Source organism: Marmota marmota, unplaced genomic scaffold, assembly GCF_001458135.2.
Source record: "Marmota marmota marmota unplaced genomic scaffold, marMar, whole genome shotgun sequence".
Classification (NCBI taxonomy): Eukaryota; Metazoa; Chordata; class Mammalia; order Rodentia; family Sciuridae; genus Marmota; species Marmota marmota.
In genome coordinates this window covers 7,967,907-7,984,569 of record NW_026000068.1, presented here as the reverse complement: position 1 = coordinate 7,984,569, position 16,663 = coordinate 7,967,907, and the positions used below count along the sequence as shown (strand labels likewise).

Genomic DNA, 16,663 nt, shown 5'->3' with positions numbered 1-16,663 from the left:
GCTCCGGGGGCGCTGGCGGCCCGCCCCAGCCCCCACGAAGGCAACGGCGTTGTCGGGCAGCCTTTCCCGAGCGCAGGAAGCGGGGTGCGCGGCCGGGGCCGAGAACGGCTGCCTGAAGAAGAGGGTCTCCACTTTCCCGGCCGGCACATGGCACCACCGCGCCTAAGCCTGCGCAGGCGCAGAGCCACAGCACCGGCCGCCCTCCCTTATTCCACCGCATGCGTGTCCCGAGCCGTTACCTTGAGGGCCTCAAGTCCCATAAGCCGAGACTTGCGGTCCTGATCCTTGATGATGAGGAAGGGGCGCCCATATTCATCGAATGCGAGGGTCCCCACGGACGCCATGATTCAGCCACAGGAGTTACTTTCCCACTGCCGATGGAGACCGCTCCGGAACTGAGAACGCGCCTTCCTCTCGCGGGAGGGCTCAACAGCTCGCGCATGCGTAGAGCGGCCGCTGGAGATTTATTTTTCAACCGAGACTAGATTTACGCCAGACAGTAACTTCTGGAATCAGTGGCCTTTGGGAACTTCTATCATCCAGGAAAGTTGAGGGGGGGCAGTGCGAAGAGACTGACGGGGACTTTTAGAAACACGAGCCAAGAGTAGGCCAAATTTAGTCACTTCTTTAAAGATTTACGATATAGAGTTTCCGAGCGGTGGGTCCCAACGAGAAACTCATTTATTTAAATCATTTTCTGAGTTCTTCCCACCCGACTGGGAGGACATGGTAGGATCCACTTCCTCTCCCGGCGCCCTGCAGGAAGTCTCGCGATGGAGGGAGGAGGTGAGGCCGGAGCGGCGCAGTACTTCCTTTTTGGTGTGGGGCTGGCGGCTTGGTGGAACTCGAGGGCTGCAAAAGTCGGGTGCCCTGTCCTGTCCCGGTGCTGGGGTCTTGGGCCCCAGTGGTCGGCCGGCGCTGTGTGCCGGGGGCTGTTGCGAGCGCCGTGGGGCACGTGCCTCAGCCCTCAGCGCGGTCACAGCCATGCCGCTTACGAGCCGCGTCTTTGCACCGCCCGTTTGGTGCCTTTGTACCTCAGTTTCCCTGTCTGCGAAAATGGCTGTAATGACACTCATATCTACCTTTCGTAGGGCTGCAGTAGGGGTACAGGGAGAAGTGTCTAGTCCTTTGCACGCGGTGTTTAAGTGTTTGCTAAATAAATACACATTTTGCACATATAATCTAGTAACCCGCACAAGGTTAGAAGCTAGTTATGAGGCAAAGTTAAACAGCCTGTTGCTCAGGGTCCTGCTGCCTTCAGAAATATATTTCTTGTTAATCTTAAATAGATGGTACCATGTCCCTAAATCGCAACCTATAGGTAGATTTATTTGTTGTGGGTTTTCCAGTTTTCTTCACCCCATCTTCTATAGGACAAGGGTTTGCTCCTGTTAATTACTACCAATTTTTATTAGGTCTTGAACGTTGAAATAAATGCATATATTATAACATTTGGAATGGTTGGTGGTCCATTAACCTCTTTTAATGCTTGGCCCACCTTTTGTCTAGACTTAGGGTGATACATCAAGGGCATTTTAGATTTTGTAGTAGGGTCTCATTTCTGCCGAGTTGGTGCTTCCTTGTTCACACTGGTGAAGCCTGCAATTCATTTTGCTCATTAGATAGTTGTGAAGAATAGAAAATGTCTAATAGCATCCTTTGTGTAATTTATTTCCTGTTGAAACACAGGCGTGTTTGGAGGATTTTTCCTAATCAATAGCTGATACGCAGCAAAAAGGACACAAATGACATTGGACCAATATAAGAAAAGCCTCTAAAGGAACATAAGCCTTAGTTATACTAGTGTGCATATGCGGTTACACAATGAGCAGCCTTAAAAAATCCATTAAAACCCAAATATTGTAGTGGCTTTGCTCAAAAAACTTCAATCTAGTCCACATGTAATAAAATAAACATATCCTTGTATTCAAACACCTGCCTTCCTATTAATCTTCCACTCTGCTCAGCCAGGACTTCCCCACCTTCCACGCCTTGGTTCCAAGGTATGTTTCATTTGCCCACCAGCTCAAATTCTGTTTCTCTGCCAATACCTTACTGGTCTCATAACTGGGATCAGTCTTCCCTCCTGCTACCCTGTATTTCCACAGCATTTCCTGCATGTTACAGTGCTTTTCACCACCTCACCTGTCTACCTCAACACTAATACTCACAGGCCACTGGGAGGTCCCGAAGACCAGGAGCTCTTTATTGTATCTTTTGCTGGTTGCATGGAAAGGTTTATGTTTATACAGGTTAAGTAGAATTTTGATTGACTGACTTGTGTGTGTTTACTACAGATGGGTAAACAAAATGTGGTATAGTCATGTGGTTGAATATTAGCCATAAAAAGGAATGACGTACTGATACAAGAGCCAGCATGGGTGAATCTTGAGGACATTATGCTAAGTGAAAGTAGTCACTGAAGACACTGTATGATTTGATTCCAGTCCACTAAGTTCATAATAGGGGACTCTAGAGACAGAAATGGATTAATGGTAGCTTAGGGCAGGATGGGAGGTGGGTGGTGGGGGTGGATGGTAGCTGCAGGATAAGAGACTTCTTGTAATAAGAAAATATTAAAAAATTGGTGGTGGTTGCACATTATCAATGAATATACAAAATAGAATATGGAATTGTAATGTTAAGTGGGCAAATTCTATGTGTATGTCAGTAAAGCTATTAAGAAATTGAGCTCCCTTCCCCAAGTTATAGTCTTGAGAATAAAAATAGCAGTTTAACAGTCATTACTCAGTCTCTTAGGCCTGTGCTAAGTCTTCGTCTGTATTATTTATTTAGCTGTTCCACTAACCCTATGGGGATGGTATTATTGATAAGTCTTGTCTTTCTCAATTTTGAATTGGGGTAAAAGAATAACAATTATTTCTCAATTTTACTGGCAAGCAAACCATGCTGTAGTAGCAGTTTACTTTATGTTACCCTACTTAAGTTCTGAGACTCTAAATTGTGTGACTCAGATCCTCTGAGCCACTGTACTATGCAGTTGGAGTGCCCACAGCATGACTCTATAAAGGGCAGGACAAACATACCTTGACCTCTCTAGGTAAACAAATGCACAAGTATAGTGGGCAAGTTCTTCCATTCAATGCCACAATTTATCTGAAATCATTTAAAGAATTTGCTTTCTATCAAATACTTGCCACCTTCTCAAGCTTAATTTTATTTTACCTCTATCACTAGTGCTAGTAAGGAGACTTGTTTTTTTCTCTTGAGTTAGTTTTTCACTATGAAACCAGTTTTGAAACTCCCTCCCCCTCAGGGGGCCTCGGAAGTCAAGAAGAATAAAGCCATGCTGAGCTGGGAATCCTGGTGGTTGGCCAACTTCCCTGAAGTGTAACCCACTGCTGTGTATGCCAACATTTGGGGTCAGAGTACATCGTCCCAGTTCATGGTGACATGGTGTCGTGATGCAGTGGATAGAATAATGGTTCTTCCAACAATGTTTACGCTGTAATCACTTTAACCTGTGCAGGTGTGATAAAGGATCTCTAGATGGAGATTATCCTGGGTTATCTAGGTGGGCCCAATGTTTTTACTGGGATCCCTGTAAAGAAAGAGGGAGACAGGAAGGTGAGATAAGAAGATTCTAAGATGGAAACAGATTGGAGTGATGTGGGGTCAAGAGCCAAGGAATATGGGCAGCCTCTGGAAGCTGGAAAACCCGAGGAAACCCATCCTACCCTTCAGGCGCCAGGAGGAACACAGCCCTGCTGTCCCCTTATAGACATCTGAGCTCCAGCACTGCATGGAAATGAATGTGTGCTGTTTCAAGCCACTAAGTGTGTGGTGATTTCTTAGGGCAGTTATCAAACTAAGCAGTGGGCCTTTTGATTGGCTTACTGATAATGAAGCTATGAACAGTCACATCTGTAAATGGTAAGGATCTGATGTTCTCCCTCTTGCCTTTTCCTGTTTCCTCTGGATTTTTGTGTTTTAGGCCATAGCCATGAGCAACGTGGGGAGCTACTTGAGGGCAGAGATGGTCTGGTTCGCCGTGGGCTTTGGTGTCTCCAGCAGGGTGGTGATTGGTGATGCAGTGGGCTGCTATCTGTGTGCCCAGCCCTGTCCCGTGTGCTTTACGTGTCTCCATTCATTTTATCCTTGCAGTCACCTAGGGCCCCCACCCTACAGTTGAGGAAACAGAGGTTCAGCAATGAGAAAGGAGGGATTCAGGGTCGAAGTAAATTGACAGCTGGTGTCACAGGGTCAGTGGGCTCCAGAGGAGACACACTCCTCCCTCCTGTGCTGTGCTCCTCATTTACCATTTTTAAAACCATATCACTTTTACATCCTGGTAAGAGCATTAAAGGACAAAACTTGAGAATTTTTAAGGTGACACTCATTTCTGTGATCAGTGATGGGAGGGTGTTTGTTTTAGTCTCTGATAATATTGAAATGACTCTTATTTTGTTCTTTTTGGATCTGCTTTTTAAAAAATTTATTACTATACTTAAGAGTTTGGTAAAATCTGATATTTGTCTCTTCTGTTACTTCAAAATTGCATTTGTGAAATGTATTATAGATGCCCGGCCAATTGTCCTTCTTGAATTAGGTAGTGTTTAGACATTTTCATGTGTATTTGTTTATGAGACTTTCTTTGTTCAGAACATAAAAAGCATGTACTAATGGATATTGAACTAATAAATTACTATACAGAGTTTGAATACACTGTTTTCTCAGGTGACTCCTAGACATCAGTAAACCAATATGTTGAGAAGAAAAGATTTTAGTCCTCCATTTCTATTGAATAATTTTCTCCAAATCACTTAAATTTTGTCAATGAAATCTAGAACTCATTGTGGAATCTTAACCTTGTAATTTAGATTATGTTCAGACAAATTGTGTTTTCTTAAAAAGCATTAGTTTATTTGTCAATAAGAATTACAGGCCAGGCACAGTGGCACACACCTGTAATCTCAGTGACTCTGGAGGCTGAAGCAGGAGGATCCCTAGTTCAAGGCAAGTTAGCAAGACCCTGTCTCAAAATAAAGAATAAAAAGAGTTAGGGATGTAGCTTAGTAAACCTTGGTTCAATTCCTGATACTAAAAAAAAAAAAAAAAAAAAAAAATCAGAAAACAGTATAGTCCTGGATTTCAGATTTGGTTTTTTGCTTTCTCTCTGTAGGTACACTTCCAGAAACACTGAAAGAAGAAAGGCAGTTGGGACACATTCTGCCCACAAGTTCAGAAGCCAGCAGTGTGAAGAGAAGCCCGTGGGGGTTCCTCCTTACTGGGATTGTAGGTGGAGCACTGGTGGCTGTGTATGCTGTGGCTACACCGTTTATCACACCAGCCCTGCGGAAAATTTGTTTACCTTTTGTGCCTGCAACTTCAAAGCAGATTGAAAATGTCGTGAAGATGTTGAGATGCAGAAGAGGACCCCTGGTAGACATTGGTAGTGGTGATGGACGCATTGTGAGTTATGCCACAGTATTTTAAGTTTGGAATGAGGATAGTTAAAATTTCTCTTTATGTTTCTTGTGAGGCCTATGCAAAGACTTGCCAGATCTGTCAGGTTGAGAGAGTAGTTGTTTCATTTTTTGTTTGTTTGACTAAACTGTTAGACCACTAGCATGTGTTTGAAATTTTTCTCAGATTTATTTTTTTTTTAAAGGAGGAAGAACTCTGTAACCATGCCAGGTAGAAAAGAACAATTTATCAAATTGTTAGAATTCTTTGGCCAGTAAAGGTGGCATAATTAGACGAAACATGTTTGATCATGGAATTTCACAATTCATACTTATTTGCTGCTCAGATGTTTGCTTATGTGTTTCTCAGCATTTATTCATATTTAAATCTGAGTTCCTGTGGGGTAACATGGAGTTAAAATAAGGAGGAGCCAGTGAGAACCTCGCTTAGCTAAAGATCAGGTTTTATCAACCTCAGCTCAACTTGACCCCAGTGGAACCTGTAAGTAAAGACAGGGCCACTGACTGGCAAATGAGCCTTCAGTGTGTAAGGTGGCACTGTCCTTAGGCTTCATCCTGATGATGCGCTGGAGAGAAAGACTGAGCCAGAGAGGTGTGCTGGAAGCAGGTAGTGTGGAGACCAGCAGGGTTACACACATCTCACCAGCCCAGTGGACCCAAATCCTGTTGTTCTGCGATCATGACCTGGGAGTATTGGGAAGGCTTTAGGAAGTCACTCTTGTTTTTTATTTTTTAAATTAAAAAAATTAGAAAGTGTGGTAAAATATGTTTACCGTCTTAAGCATTGAAAAACGTATACCCAGTGGCACAAGAGCATTCTCCTTGTTCAGCCATTACCACGCCCCTCTGCAGCACTCTTCGTCTCACAGAACTGAACCTCTGAATATTAAACACTAGTTCCCTATTCATTTCCTTCCCTCAACTTCTGGCAACCACTAGTGTTTAAGAAATTGGGAGACGAGTATTGATTAGGAGGAAATGTTTGTGTCCATATTGAATCCTTCACATACATGAAGGGCACCTTTCTGGTTTCTAAGAAAGTGGTTGCCTTGTGGCACTGTAGTTACTTGGGAAGTTCCCTTATGAGACAGCTCGGTAAGGGTGCTCCCTTGAAGAGTGGGGTCAAGGCATATTGGGTAGAGAGATCCCAGGACCTCCACCATACTTACTGCCTTTGGGAGACCAGTAGGATTCTATAGTTGACTTCTTATTTAAACTCACTCATTTTATTTTCCCCTGTTTTTATTATTTTTTATTTTTTGGTACCAGGGATTGAACTTAGGGATGCTTAACCACTGAGCCACATCCCCAGACCTTTTTAAAATTTTTTATTTTGAGACAGAGTCTTGTTAAGTTGCTTAGGGCCTCACTAAATTTCTGAGGCTGGCATTGAACTTGCAATCTTCCTGCGTCAGCCTCCCAAGATTACAGGTGTGTGTCACAGCACCTGGTTTTTCCCCCTGGTTTTAATTTAAATTGTATGATCGTTAAATGCTAAGAAAATGTGTAACTGATTGCAGATTCTTTACCAGCAGGTCATTTTATTGTTATTACTTGTTCATGAAACTATCCTCCCAGGCTTGTTCACTTAACGCTGCTGTGTAGCCCACTGATGGAATGAAAGAGGTGGTAGGTTCTCAGCAGCTGCTTGTTGGGGTTGGTTAGACCAGAATTAATTACACAGTTTTCTGAAGCAAACCTCAGTGTCTGTTCTGATATTAAAATATTTGATGAAAGCCAGAAAACTTGAGTTTAGCTGGGTTGGCCATCACCAAATCCACAGGTTTCATAACTCTGGAGACACATTTTTACATAGTGTTTTTATTAAGGAGAAAGCTTTTTGATGGAGTGTTTTAGAATTTTAAGTCTTAAGTAGAAAATATTTATATAATTTGACCACATGTCATAGCTTTTTCTTCTTTTTAGTAAATCTCCGCCTCTTTCCAGGTGATAGCAGCTGCGAAGGAAGGATTTTCAGCTGTTGGTTATGAACTGAATCCATGGCTGGTTTGGTACTCCAGATACTGTGCTTGGCAAGAAGGTGTGCACGGCTCTGCCAGATTTTATATTTCAGATTTATGGAAGGTATGTAAAGTGGTGGAGGATACTTCTAGAAAAATCCAACCAAAAGCTTTTGTATTGTAATTAACATGACTAACAACTGGAAAACGTCTTAAAAGAAAAAAATAGTTAAAATCCAATGAATATTTTGGCATAATTAGATGTATTTTAAACAAATTTTACAAGTAGAACAGAAACTTTTAAGTTTATAGTATGATAGGTCATGTGAATTTCAAGAATTTATTGACTAAATTAAAATGTTCTCTTTTGTTTGTTATGGAATAATGAGATTTTTCCATCTTGTGGAAATCCTATAAATTGTCTTGATAAATGTCTGTCTCATGCACGTTTGTGTGTGTGTGTGTTTACATGTGTACTTAGACCATGAGGAGAACAGAGACTCCACTAACCATACTGTCAGGATTACTTCTTGTCCTCATAAAGTGTGAGGCACTTCCAAATTTGTTTTTACTCTAGAAAGAGCCCTGTAATTTTCCTGTAAGAGTGCTCCATAAAATGCCTTAAATAAGAGTTTCCCATTGTAATATCTTCATCAGTAGCTTATAAAAATCCACTAGAGTTTTGCTGGCATTGTTTTTCACGCCATATATAACTAAACATTCCCTCCATAGAGTAAATAAGGTTTTTATTGAGCAATAGAATTTTGACTGGCAAAGCACTCCCTCACATCCCCCAGTTTTCAGCTGTTGAGAAGCCATTGTACTGAACTTTCTCCATAGTATTTTAGAGAGGTGGAGGGGTTAGAATTCTGACGATAGCTCAGCATAAAATCCCTGAGTTCTGCTGAGCTGGTTGGTGTCTGATAGAGTGGAGTGGGAATGTGTGGCCCAGGTGCCAGGCTTGACCACCCTGGGAGTCCCTGGCCTTAGAGTCCCTGGGCGTGCCCTGCATGGAGTTCCTGAGGATGCCGTAGTTATGGGGGAGCATTTGGAGAACTCAGGAGTTGGACTGGCATGAATGGAAGTGGGAGCATGGTGCTCACTGTGCGTACTTAGTGGGCCACTCTTCAGGAGCTTGTGAAAGCCCACGGCTTGGCAAATTGCTACTCCCTTCTATGCAACAAGCAAGCTTAATGTCTGACTTTTCAGAATTAATCTACCCATTGTTTCCTGTTTCACTTAGGTCACCTTTTCGCAGTACTCAAATGTTGTTATTTTCGGTGTGCCTCAGATGGTGAGTATACCCCGCCATGGTCAGTGTAACCCCTCTCCCCTGTCTGTCTTGGGCGGAGGATGCTACAGGCCTTTCTAGAGCCAGCATGTGGCCACTCACTCATGTGCAGATTGGTGGCCTCCAGGGACTTCTAGGGCACATTGAATTTCAGTTCATCAGTTTAATAGAATAGTTCAGGGCCCTTACATTTAACCATAAAAGATTTAGCCGTATTTTTAAACCTCTGTTTGAGATAAAAATCTCAGTGATCCTCCAGGGTCTTAAAATTCCAGTCTGAAAACTTCCTTATGAGGTCCCAGTGTGGAATGCAGTTCACGATTTTCATGGCTGCTCACTTTAGACCAAGCCGAAGTCAGTTGAGGAAGTTAATGGGATGTTCTCTTTGAGTTGATCATTCCTCCCATTTTGCAGGAAGATAATTTTCAGGGTGGATGAGCATTGACTAGTTTCAATTTACTTCAATTGACTGATTTGCTGAAGAACTGAGTATTGAACTTTGATTTTGTGCTTTCAAAAGTGAAAATACAATAGAATTCTCTTGAAAATGTCCTCTTCAGCCCTGGAGAAGATGGTCAGGCTGGGATGCTTCTGCTGTAATTGCTGGTTTACAGACCAGAGAAAGAAATCCCTTTTTACTTTTCAAAGTCTATAATTGTAGCCATAATAATCTGGGTGGAATTGGATGTTTGCAGAAATGGCACTATATAACTGATACCACTTGTAATTAAAAAAAGGGAAATTTGATTTTTTGTCATTTTATTCAGATTTATATAAAATAAGATGTTTTAGTGCTTGAGAAATTTATTCTTAACGATTAGAACCTTCAGTGTAACATCATGCTCTTTAATTTTTAAAGACAATTTAGAAATGTTTTTGTCACGTATCCTTGAAAGGACTGCATTTTGTATATTTGTGATTTTCATTAGACCTAAAATTGACACTGAACTTGGGATTCTGCACTTTTATTCTGAAAGTGAAGCCAGGTAGCAGGACAGATTCCTGACTATTTAACTATTTGGGGTCATATTTGATGAAGAGTTTTGGTAGTGTTTCACTCCTTATTATGATGTTTGGGCTTTCCTTCTTTAATGGAATAATTAGCATTTTGGAGACATGTAACTTTAAGTTGAATTCCACACTTTGTAAAAATAGAAAGTTAATATTTGCTGGGCATTCCATGCTGTCCAGAGAGGTGGGATGATGCGCTGAGCTGTGGGTTACAAGGCCATGCAGCCTTGACCCAGCGGAGGGCAGCAGTGGCCTTTGGTAAGGCCACTGTCATGTGTGACCTGTGCAGCCTCTCCTGGGGTTTCCTATCATGTTTGATTATAAACAGTGTTTGGAGCTCTTCACTCAAAGGCAGTAAGTGCCTTATTATTTCAATAAGTGCTTTTGTAATTATTGCCCCATCTTCAGTACATAGGAAATGTTAGCCAGGAGCCTATGGCATTCCACTCTTCCTGAAACCTTCCCTGTGGTGAGAGGATTCAGCTCACCTGCATTGCCCATGTTAGTGTGTTGATTGGGATGCAGCGTGTGCTGGTGGCTTCTGTTGGCCCAGAAGGTTGATTTTCACATGTGGGACCCTCATTTTTTCAGCCTGCACCAACCCTGCCTAAGTGGAGGAGTTGGGGGAAGGGGAATGTCTGACTGGGAAGCTGGAGGCCAGGTTGGCTCTTGGGGTTGGGCCTGACTAGGAGTCCTTCTGTTAAAAGGCATTCCCATTTTCTGAGCACTGGTATTGTTCCAGTCATGGTCAGGTGATAGCTCAGCCAAACCAGCACACCATGAAACATTTCCTATGGCAGCTGATGCACAGGTATTAACTTGAGAGCGAGGACAATCCTTGGAGAGGTACAGAGGGAGGAAACCTGGTTGTATAGATCCTTGACCCTGCTCCTGATGCGCGACTGATTATGCCTAACATCAGGCCGTTGTGGCACTTCCCCACAAGTGTGTTTCTCACGTGATAGGATGAGGATTCTCATTCCAATCTGCTGACTCAGTCTAGGTTTGCAGAGATCACATGTAACACCAGCATATGCACCAAGCGTGTCTTTTCAAAACCCAGAACAGATCAGCCACATCCTTCTGTAAAACCCGAATTCTTGCTGCTTTTCAGGATAAGGCCTGGATGCTGTGCGTGTCCCTTAGGCTGGCCTGGAGTGGCCCCTGCTCACCTCTAGCCTGGCCTGCACCATGCTTCCCATAGCTCTCTGTTCAGCCCCTATCCTTTCAGCCTCTGGACTTCACTGGGCTTCTCTTGCCAGATCCTGGGGCCATCCCTTCCCACTTATATGTTTTCCACCCTGGCCCCAGTGAGCACCTCCTGGCCACTCATGGGCCAGTTGTCCTTTCCTCTGTAAAGCTGTCCTGATCACCTGAGGTGAGCTGTAGCACCCTGTCTTCCATTCTGTAGCACTTGTTCCCCTGTCCTCAGAGGAGGCATCCTGCACCTCCTTGTCTGTTGGCTCTACATGTTTGTGTGTATACACTGTATAGTGACCTCAGGGGTGTGGCTCAGCTGTCCTCGATACATGCCTCCAGCTCATCATCTCTTGGCAGAGCAATTGTCAATAAATACTTGTTGAGTGAATGAATATGGTGTAAAGATACCCATTATCTGTACTTTCCCCAGAAAGCTACTAACTGTGAACTTCAGAGAACCACTCATTTGTTTTGTTATGAATTGATGAATGAAAGTATCATTTTCTGATAAAGAAAAGCGGCTCATGACTGAATGCCTATCCTTCTACTCTCTGTTCATCAGTTATGGCCACTTTGCACCTAGCTCTGTTCTGATCCCTTGGAGTATCTAGTGAACAACAGAGAGCACCCCTGCCCTGAGGTTCTATGCTGGTGGGGAGCGTAGGTATTAAATGAGACACTTACATAAAATATATCGTTCATAAAGGGAATAAGTGCTGTGCAGTAACTGAAATTAAAGGAGGGGTGGTGTACACTTGTACACAGTGGAAGCTGGCCCTTAGGTCATGAGCTCTTGAAGGTGTCCATGGGTTCAGGTGTGGACCAGGGTGGGTTGGGTGGTGAGAAGTGGCTGGAAGCAGTGTGTGAGGCTTGAATGTGCAGAAGGTGCTGAAGCCAGGAAGGCTAAAGTGACCTGGAGGAGCCAACCGTGGCCTGAGCTCTGTACTCCAACATCTGAGGTCTGGGATACGAGGGCCACCAGCCAAGGACCCCCCAGGGAAGCCTGGTGGCAGAGGCGCTCCCCACCCTAGTGGGCAAGGGGAGTGTGTCTCCAGAGAGCAGGGATAGGTCCAGCACATCTGTGCTGCTGCTGGACATGGCTGATCTGTCTCATGCTTTTGAGCTAGTTCAACTTGTGTTCAAAGTTTTAAAGGTGTAATTAGAATAAGATGAGTTTGTGTCACTTTGAACCTGTAATTGTATGAGTAATTGTGGATTCCATTCTATAGGCAGGACACATCACTGCTTCTCTTTGTGTTTGATATCAAGAGCCAGATTGATTGCATATTTATGTGTAATTTAGTCAGTTAATTTCTTATGATTGAAATAGCTCCTTTCATTTTTAGGTTTATCTTGACTTAGCATATGACAATCATTTGAAAATAAAAGAAACTATAAAAGAGAAATGAATAATAGTAATATGAATAAGTTTGCAATTATCCTTTTGATGAGCAAAATTACCATAAGAAACCTCTGATATTTTGGAAAAACACACATTGTCTCATTCTTTGCTTACTTAATTTTCCCTTCAAGAAATGAAACTTTTTAAAAAAACAAAACAAAACAAAACCCTTACTGGCTCTTAAGAACAGAAACCTCCCATCCCTAATGGAACTTATCCTTTATTATCTTGGAATTGGTTCTAATGACAAGTTAGGATTTGGCTTACTCCAGCCATAAGTCCTGTGCAGGAGTTTTTCCAAGTCACTTTTATAAGATGTAGATCAGCAATAAAACCTTCATGGAAGCACTATTGATTTGTTCTTCTTGCTATAGTTGGTTACTTTTAAAGGAAGCAGTTGTTGCTCAGATCTTGGTTTCCAAATATCATTTTTCACTAAGAGGAACTGGGAATCTTTGAGAAATGGCTGATCTGGGGCTGGAAAAGAGAAGATACAAAAGCTTGGAACATTTTGTTGAGCCAGAATATAAGGAAGTACTCAGAATATTTAATGGGAGCTTGTCCAAGAGACAGAGAGAACAGCTGTGGGAGGCTTCCAGTGATCAAATTAGGACGATCTGAGCATTAGAATAAACAAGGACAGTAATGTATTATAACTCAATGAATGGGATGAGATCATAGGCGTTCATAGTTACTGATAATTGTAGACAGAGGGAGATGGGGAAGTCTGGAAAATTCTTAAAGTAGAAAGCTGATTCTACATTTAGAAAAAAATGACAGAATTAGCAAGTTGCTACTTTGCAACACTTGTGAAAATGGAACCTAGTGAGGTCAGAATCATCAACAAGTGCTACTTTGAGGGTAGGGGTTGTTTGATGAGCAACAGTTTGTTTGGATCATCTCACAGCGTCTCCCCCGTCAATACTACTCACTTGTCATAAAAGGGAAAATAGTAACTATACTGTGGAGATCCCAGATTTCATCCTAATCCAGTGATTAACATTACCCTCAAGAGCATCCGGGGAGTCCTGATGAGTTCACATCCCTGTAGCTGGGGCATTGGGAACAAACTTGAGCAGCCTGAGGTGAGGACCATTTGATTTATTGTCATGAGAGACAGAGATAGGAACGAGTCCAGATTAAAAGAGATCAAACAGACATTAGAGCTAAATACAACATGTGTCTGGTCTGAAGTCTGCCTTGGGGGAAATGTGATATAGGACACTATTGGGACAATGACAAATTTGGAGTATTATTGGAACTATTGTGGGAATATGATGTTAAGGTTTCTGAATGCGGTGGCTGCTGTGAGTGTATAAGATGATAAACTTTCTTAGAAAATACACACTGAAGTGTTAAGGAGGAAAAAGGTGTGCTATATGCAGCTTCTTCTCAAATGATTTAGGAAGAATGTCATAGAGGAAGAGAGCAAACATGATGAAGCCCACGTGACAGAATGTTCAAACTGGTGCCCTGGGGGAGGAATACAGGACTTCCTTGTTCTGTTCTTGCAAAATTTCTTTCTTTCCTCCCTTCCTTTCCCTCCTTCCTTTTTCCCTCCCTTCCTTCCTTCCTTCTACTGGGGATTGATCCCATGGACACTTAACCACTGAGCCACATCTCCAGCTCTTTTTAATATTTTGTTTAGAGATAAGGTCTTGCTAAGTTGGTCAAAGCCTCGCTAGCTTGCTGAGGCTGGCCTTGAACTCGAAATCCTCCTGTCCCAGCCTCCCAAGCTGCTGGGATTATAGGCGTGTGCCACTATGCCCAGTGCAAGTTTTCTGTAAATTTAAAATTATCTTAAAATAGCAAGCTAAATGAAGAAAGTAGGAAAAAAAGTGTTTTTAGGACATGAGGTATTACTATATTTTTAGGACCTACAGATAAATTTCTAAGCAGCTTTTTTTTTTTTTTTGCTGATATAGTTAAAATGTTGATACTTTCAGCAAATAATAAAACCCTTTTTTATTGGAGAAAAGTCTAAATAGGTCAATAATTTGAAGCTGTTAATGGTTTTAATTATTGCCACAACATAATTTTAGATAGAAACTGGAAATCTATGACATATGTCTGCCAAAAATGGATATTTTATAATTGATACTAGAAGATATTCTTTTAAGTGTGGTTAATGTGTCTTCTGTATTAATGGATTGTTTGATGATGTGTTTATACCTGAAGTGACCTTTTTTAACAGGTATTTTCAGGGCTTCTTGAATAAAAAAAGGGTGTTCTGGAATCACTTCTTTTGCCTACCTGCTTACTGAAATAATGGCTGTTATTCTTCACAGATGCCGCAGTTGGAGAAGAAACTTGAACTTGAACTTGAGGATGACGCAAGAGTCATTGCTTGCCGATTCCCTTTCCCACACTGGATCCCAGACCATGTTACCGGAGAGGGGATAGACACTGTGTGGGTTTATGATGTGAGCACTTTTAGAGGAAGAGAAAAGAGGCCCTGAAAACACAATGTGTTTGAGAATCGATGAGAATCGATGCCTCTCTAGTTGTTCAAGTAGGAGACTTCTGAGAGTGCTTTTTTAAAGCGTCGGTTGTCTTTGATTCTATAGAGACCTACAGCAGTATCTTTAGCAACAGAGCATATTGTTCTTTGGTATGGAATGAGAAATTCGTATTATTTTCCTTAGCTTTTACATAAAACAAATAGAAGTTAAGAAAAACAGGTAGACTTAAAATCCACTTTTAATGGAATATTCTAAAAAATGTACTTACTGCCTTTTTGTGTACTTGGATGCATGAAAATATTAATAAGCAATGCTCATGTTTGTTGGTAGGAAAAATGTTAACAGCTTTTTACATTATAAACTATATGGTTTACTGCTTTAGATCAGGAGAAACAATTCTTAAAGAGTATTAACAAATGTTTGCAAGTTTCCTGTAGCTTAATTCATTCTTAAGATTTTTCTCTTTTTTGTACTTTATGGCAAAATTAATTTTATAACATTTTTTAGGAATAATTTGGCTATTGGATTATTAGGCTAGTAGATTGCTACATTTCATTGAATCTATAATATGTACATGTGTGTGTGAATGGGTGTGTATATATGTATGTACACATTTTAACATTTCTGGAATTGACATATTTTCCAATTGAAAGTGTTCCATAGCTTTAATTGGCAGTATTGCATATTTGATGCAGTTATACATTAACTTCAACTGATTGCATTTTAGATTTGATCAACTATGACATTCAGAGAGGATTCATGATGCACTGTAGTAACTGGTAATGACTTAGTAATAAAATAACTAATTGTGAGTACTGGTGTGGTCTGACCTGGGTGCAGAGCTCTGCTTTGTCAATAGGCCAGGGACAGTGACTTGCTGCCTCTGAGCCTTCACTTACTGGGTTCCTGTGGCATTGGGATAACAACACACTGAACAGGGACTGGGGACCGATTTGTAAAGCTCACAGCACATAGTTTTGGTTTGCAAATGGTATTTATTATCTTAGGCACTAAGGAAAAGCTTATTCATGGAAGTTGCAGATAGTTTCTGCTAGTTGCTTCTTTATTTTATGAGAGCAGCCATTTATTTAATAATTCTCATTTATGAGAAAAGACTTGACTGATTTAGATAAAAGACAAGTTAAAGAAAACCTTTGAATCTGAGTAGACAACCTTCATATATCTGAAAAATGAATATTGAATGGTGGCTTGAATAATCTGTGCTTATCACAGAAAAGAATTGAACTCCCAGTCACACATCATAACAAAAATGCTAAACTATCTTAATGGAGATTTGATAAAAAAGATGGTTGCATCTTTAACTCAACTGATAAAAATAGAAGCATTTGATAATTTTCATTTAAATGAGAGCTGTCTGGGGACACATTCATGTAGTCATTCGTTCATTCCACATGTTTGAACTGAGCATCTACTGTGATAATCCTGCAATTCCATGGAGATTAGATGGGCTGGACCTGGGCCTCATGGACTTCCTCTTCTGTAAGCGGGGAACAGACAAGTAAGCAAGCAAGCAAATGTAGTGTGTGTAAAATTCTCTGAAATAAAGAAGCTGTGAAGGTATTGAGAGCTCTGTGTGTGTTTGGGATGAGGGGTAGGAGTGGTGGACATCTGTTGACTACTGCATTCACCCCCTTCCCCAAACCCTGGGTCCTATGAGAGGGAATTCTCCCTGAGGTATGTAGCTTTGGTGGGAGGGTAATTCTTGGTGTCTGGCTCTCATTTTCACCTTCCACTCTAGCCAGTCCTGTAATTTTTCTGGGTATACTTGGAGAAGGACCCGTGAAGTCACGGTGGGCAAAGGCAGGATTTTGAACAGCGTTGGGAGTATTCAGCACTCCTCTGATGTATTCCTGGTGGATTTCTAGAGG

General features: G+C 41.7%; 2 protein-coding genes across 3 annotated transcripts in view; one reads left to right on the top strand and one right to left on the bottom strand.

Annotated features, from left to right (window-relative positions):
* Nucleotides 1–509, bottom strand: part of Cct5 (chaperonin containing TCP1 subunit 5) — a 13,249-nt gene extending 12,740 nt beyond the window's left edge. Inside the window, exon 1 of the mRNA XM_015490455.2 lies at nt 240–509. Coding sequence (XP_015345941.1) covers nt 240–344 — 105 coding nt within the window. The 5' untranslated portion in view covers nt 345–509. The remainder of the gene's footprint in view (nt 1–239) is intronic.
* A 92-nt stretch (nt 510–601) lies between these two features.
* On the top strand, nt 602–16,355 carry Atpsckmt (ATP synthase c subunit lysine N-methyltransferase). Of its 2 annotated transcripts, none has more exons than XM_015490454.2 (5): nt 602–786; nt 5,144–5,433; nt 7,395–7,488; nt 8,652–8,702; nt 14,601–14,626. In XM_015490454.2, exons 1-5 carry the CDS (start codon nt 774–776, stop codon nt 14,624–14,626), a joined length of 474 nt encoding a protein of 157 aa, XP_015345940.1. In that variant the 5' UTR covers nt 602–773. The 2 variants fall into 2 exon arrangements, with proteins under 2 accessions (XP_015345940.1, XP_015345939.1); XM_015490453.2 differs by having other exon boundaries at nt 645–786; nt 7,395–7,532; nt 14,601–16,355.
* Nucleotides 16,356–16,663: the final 308 nt, after the last annotated feature.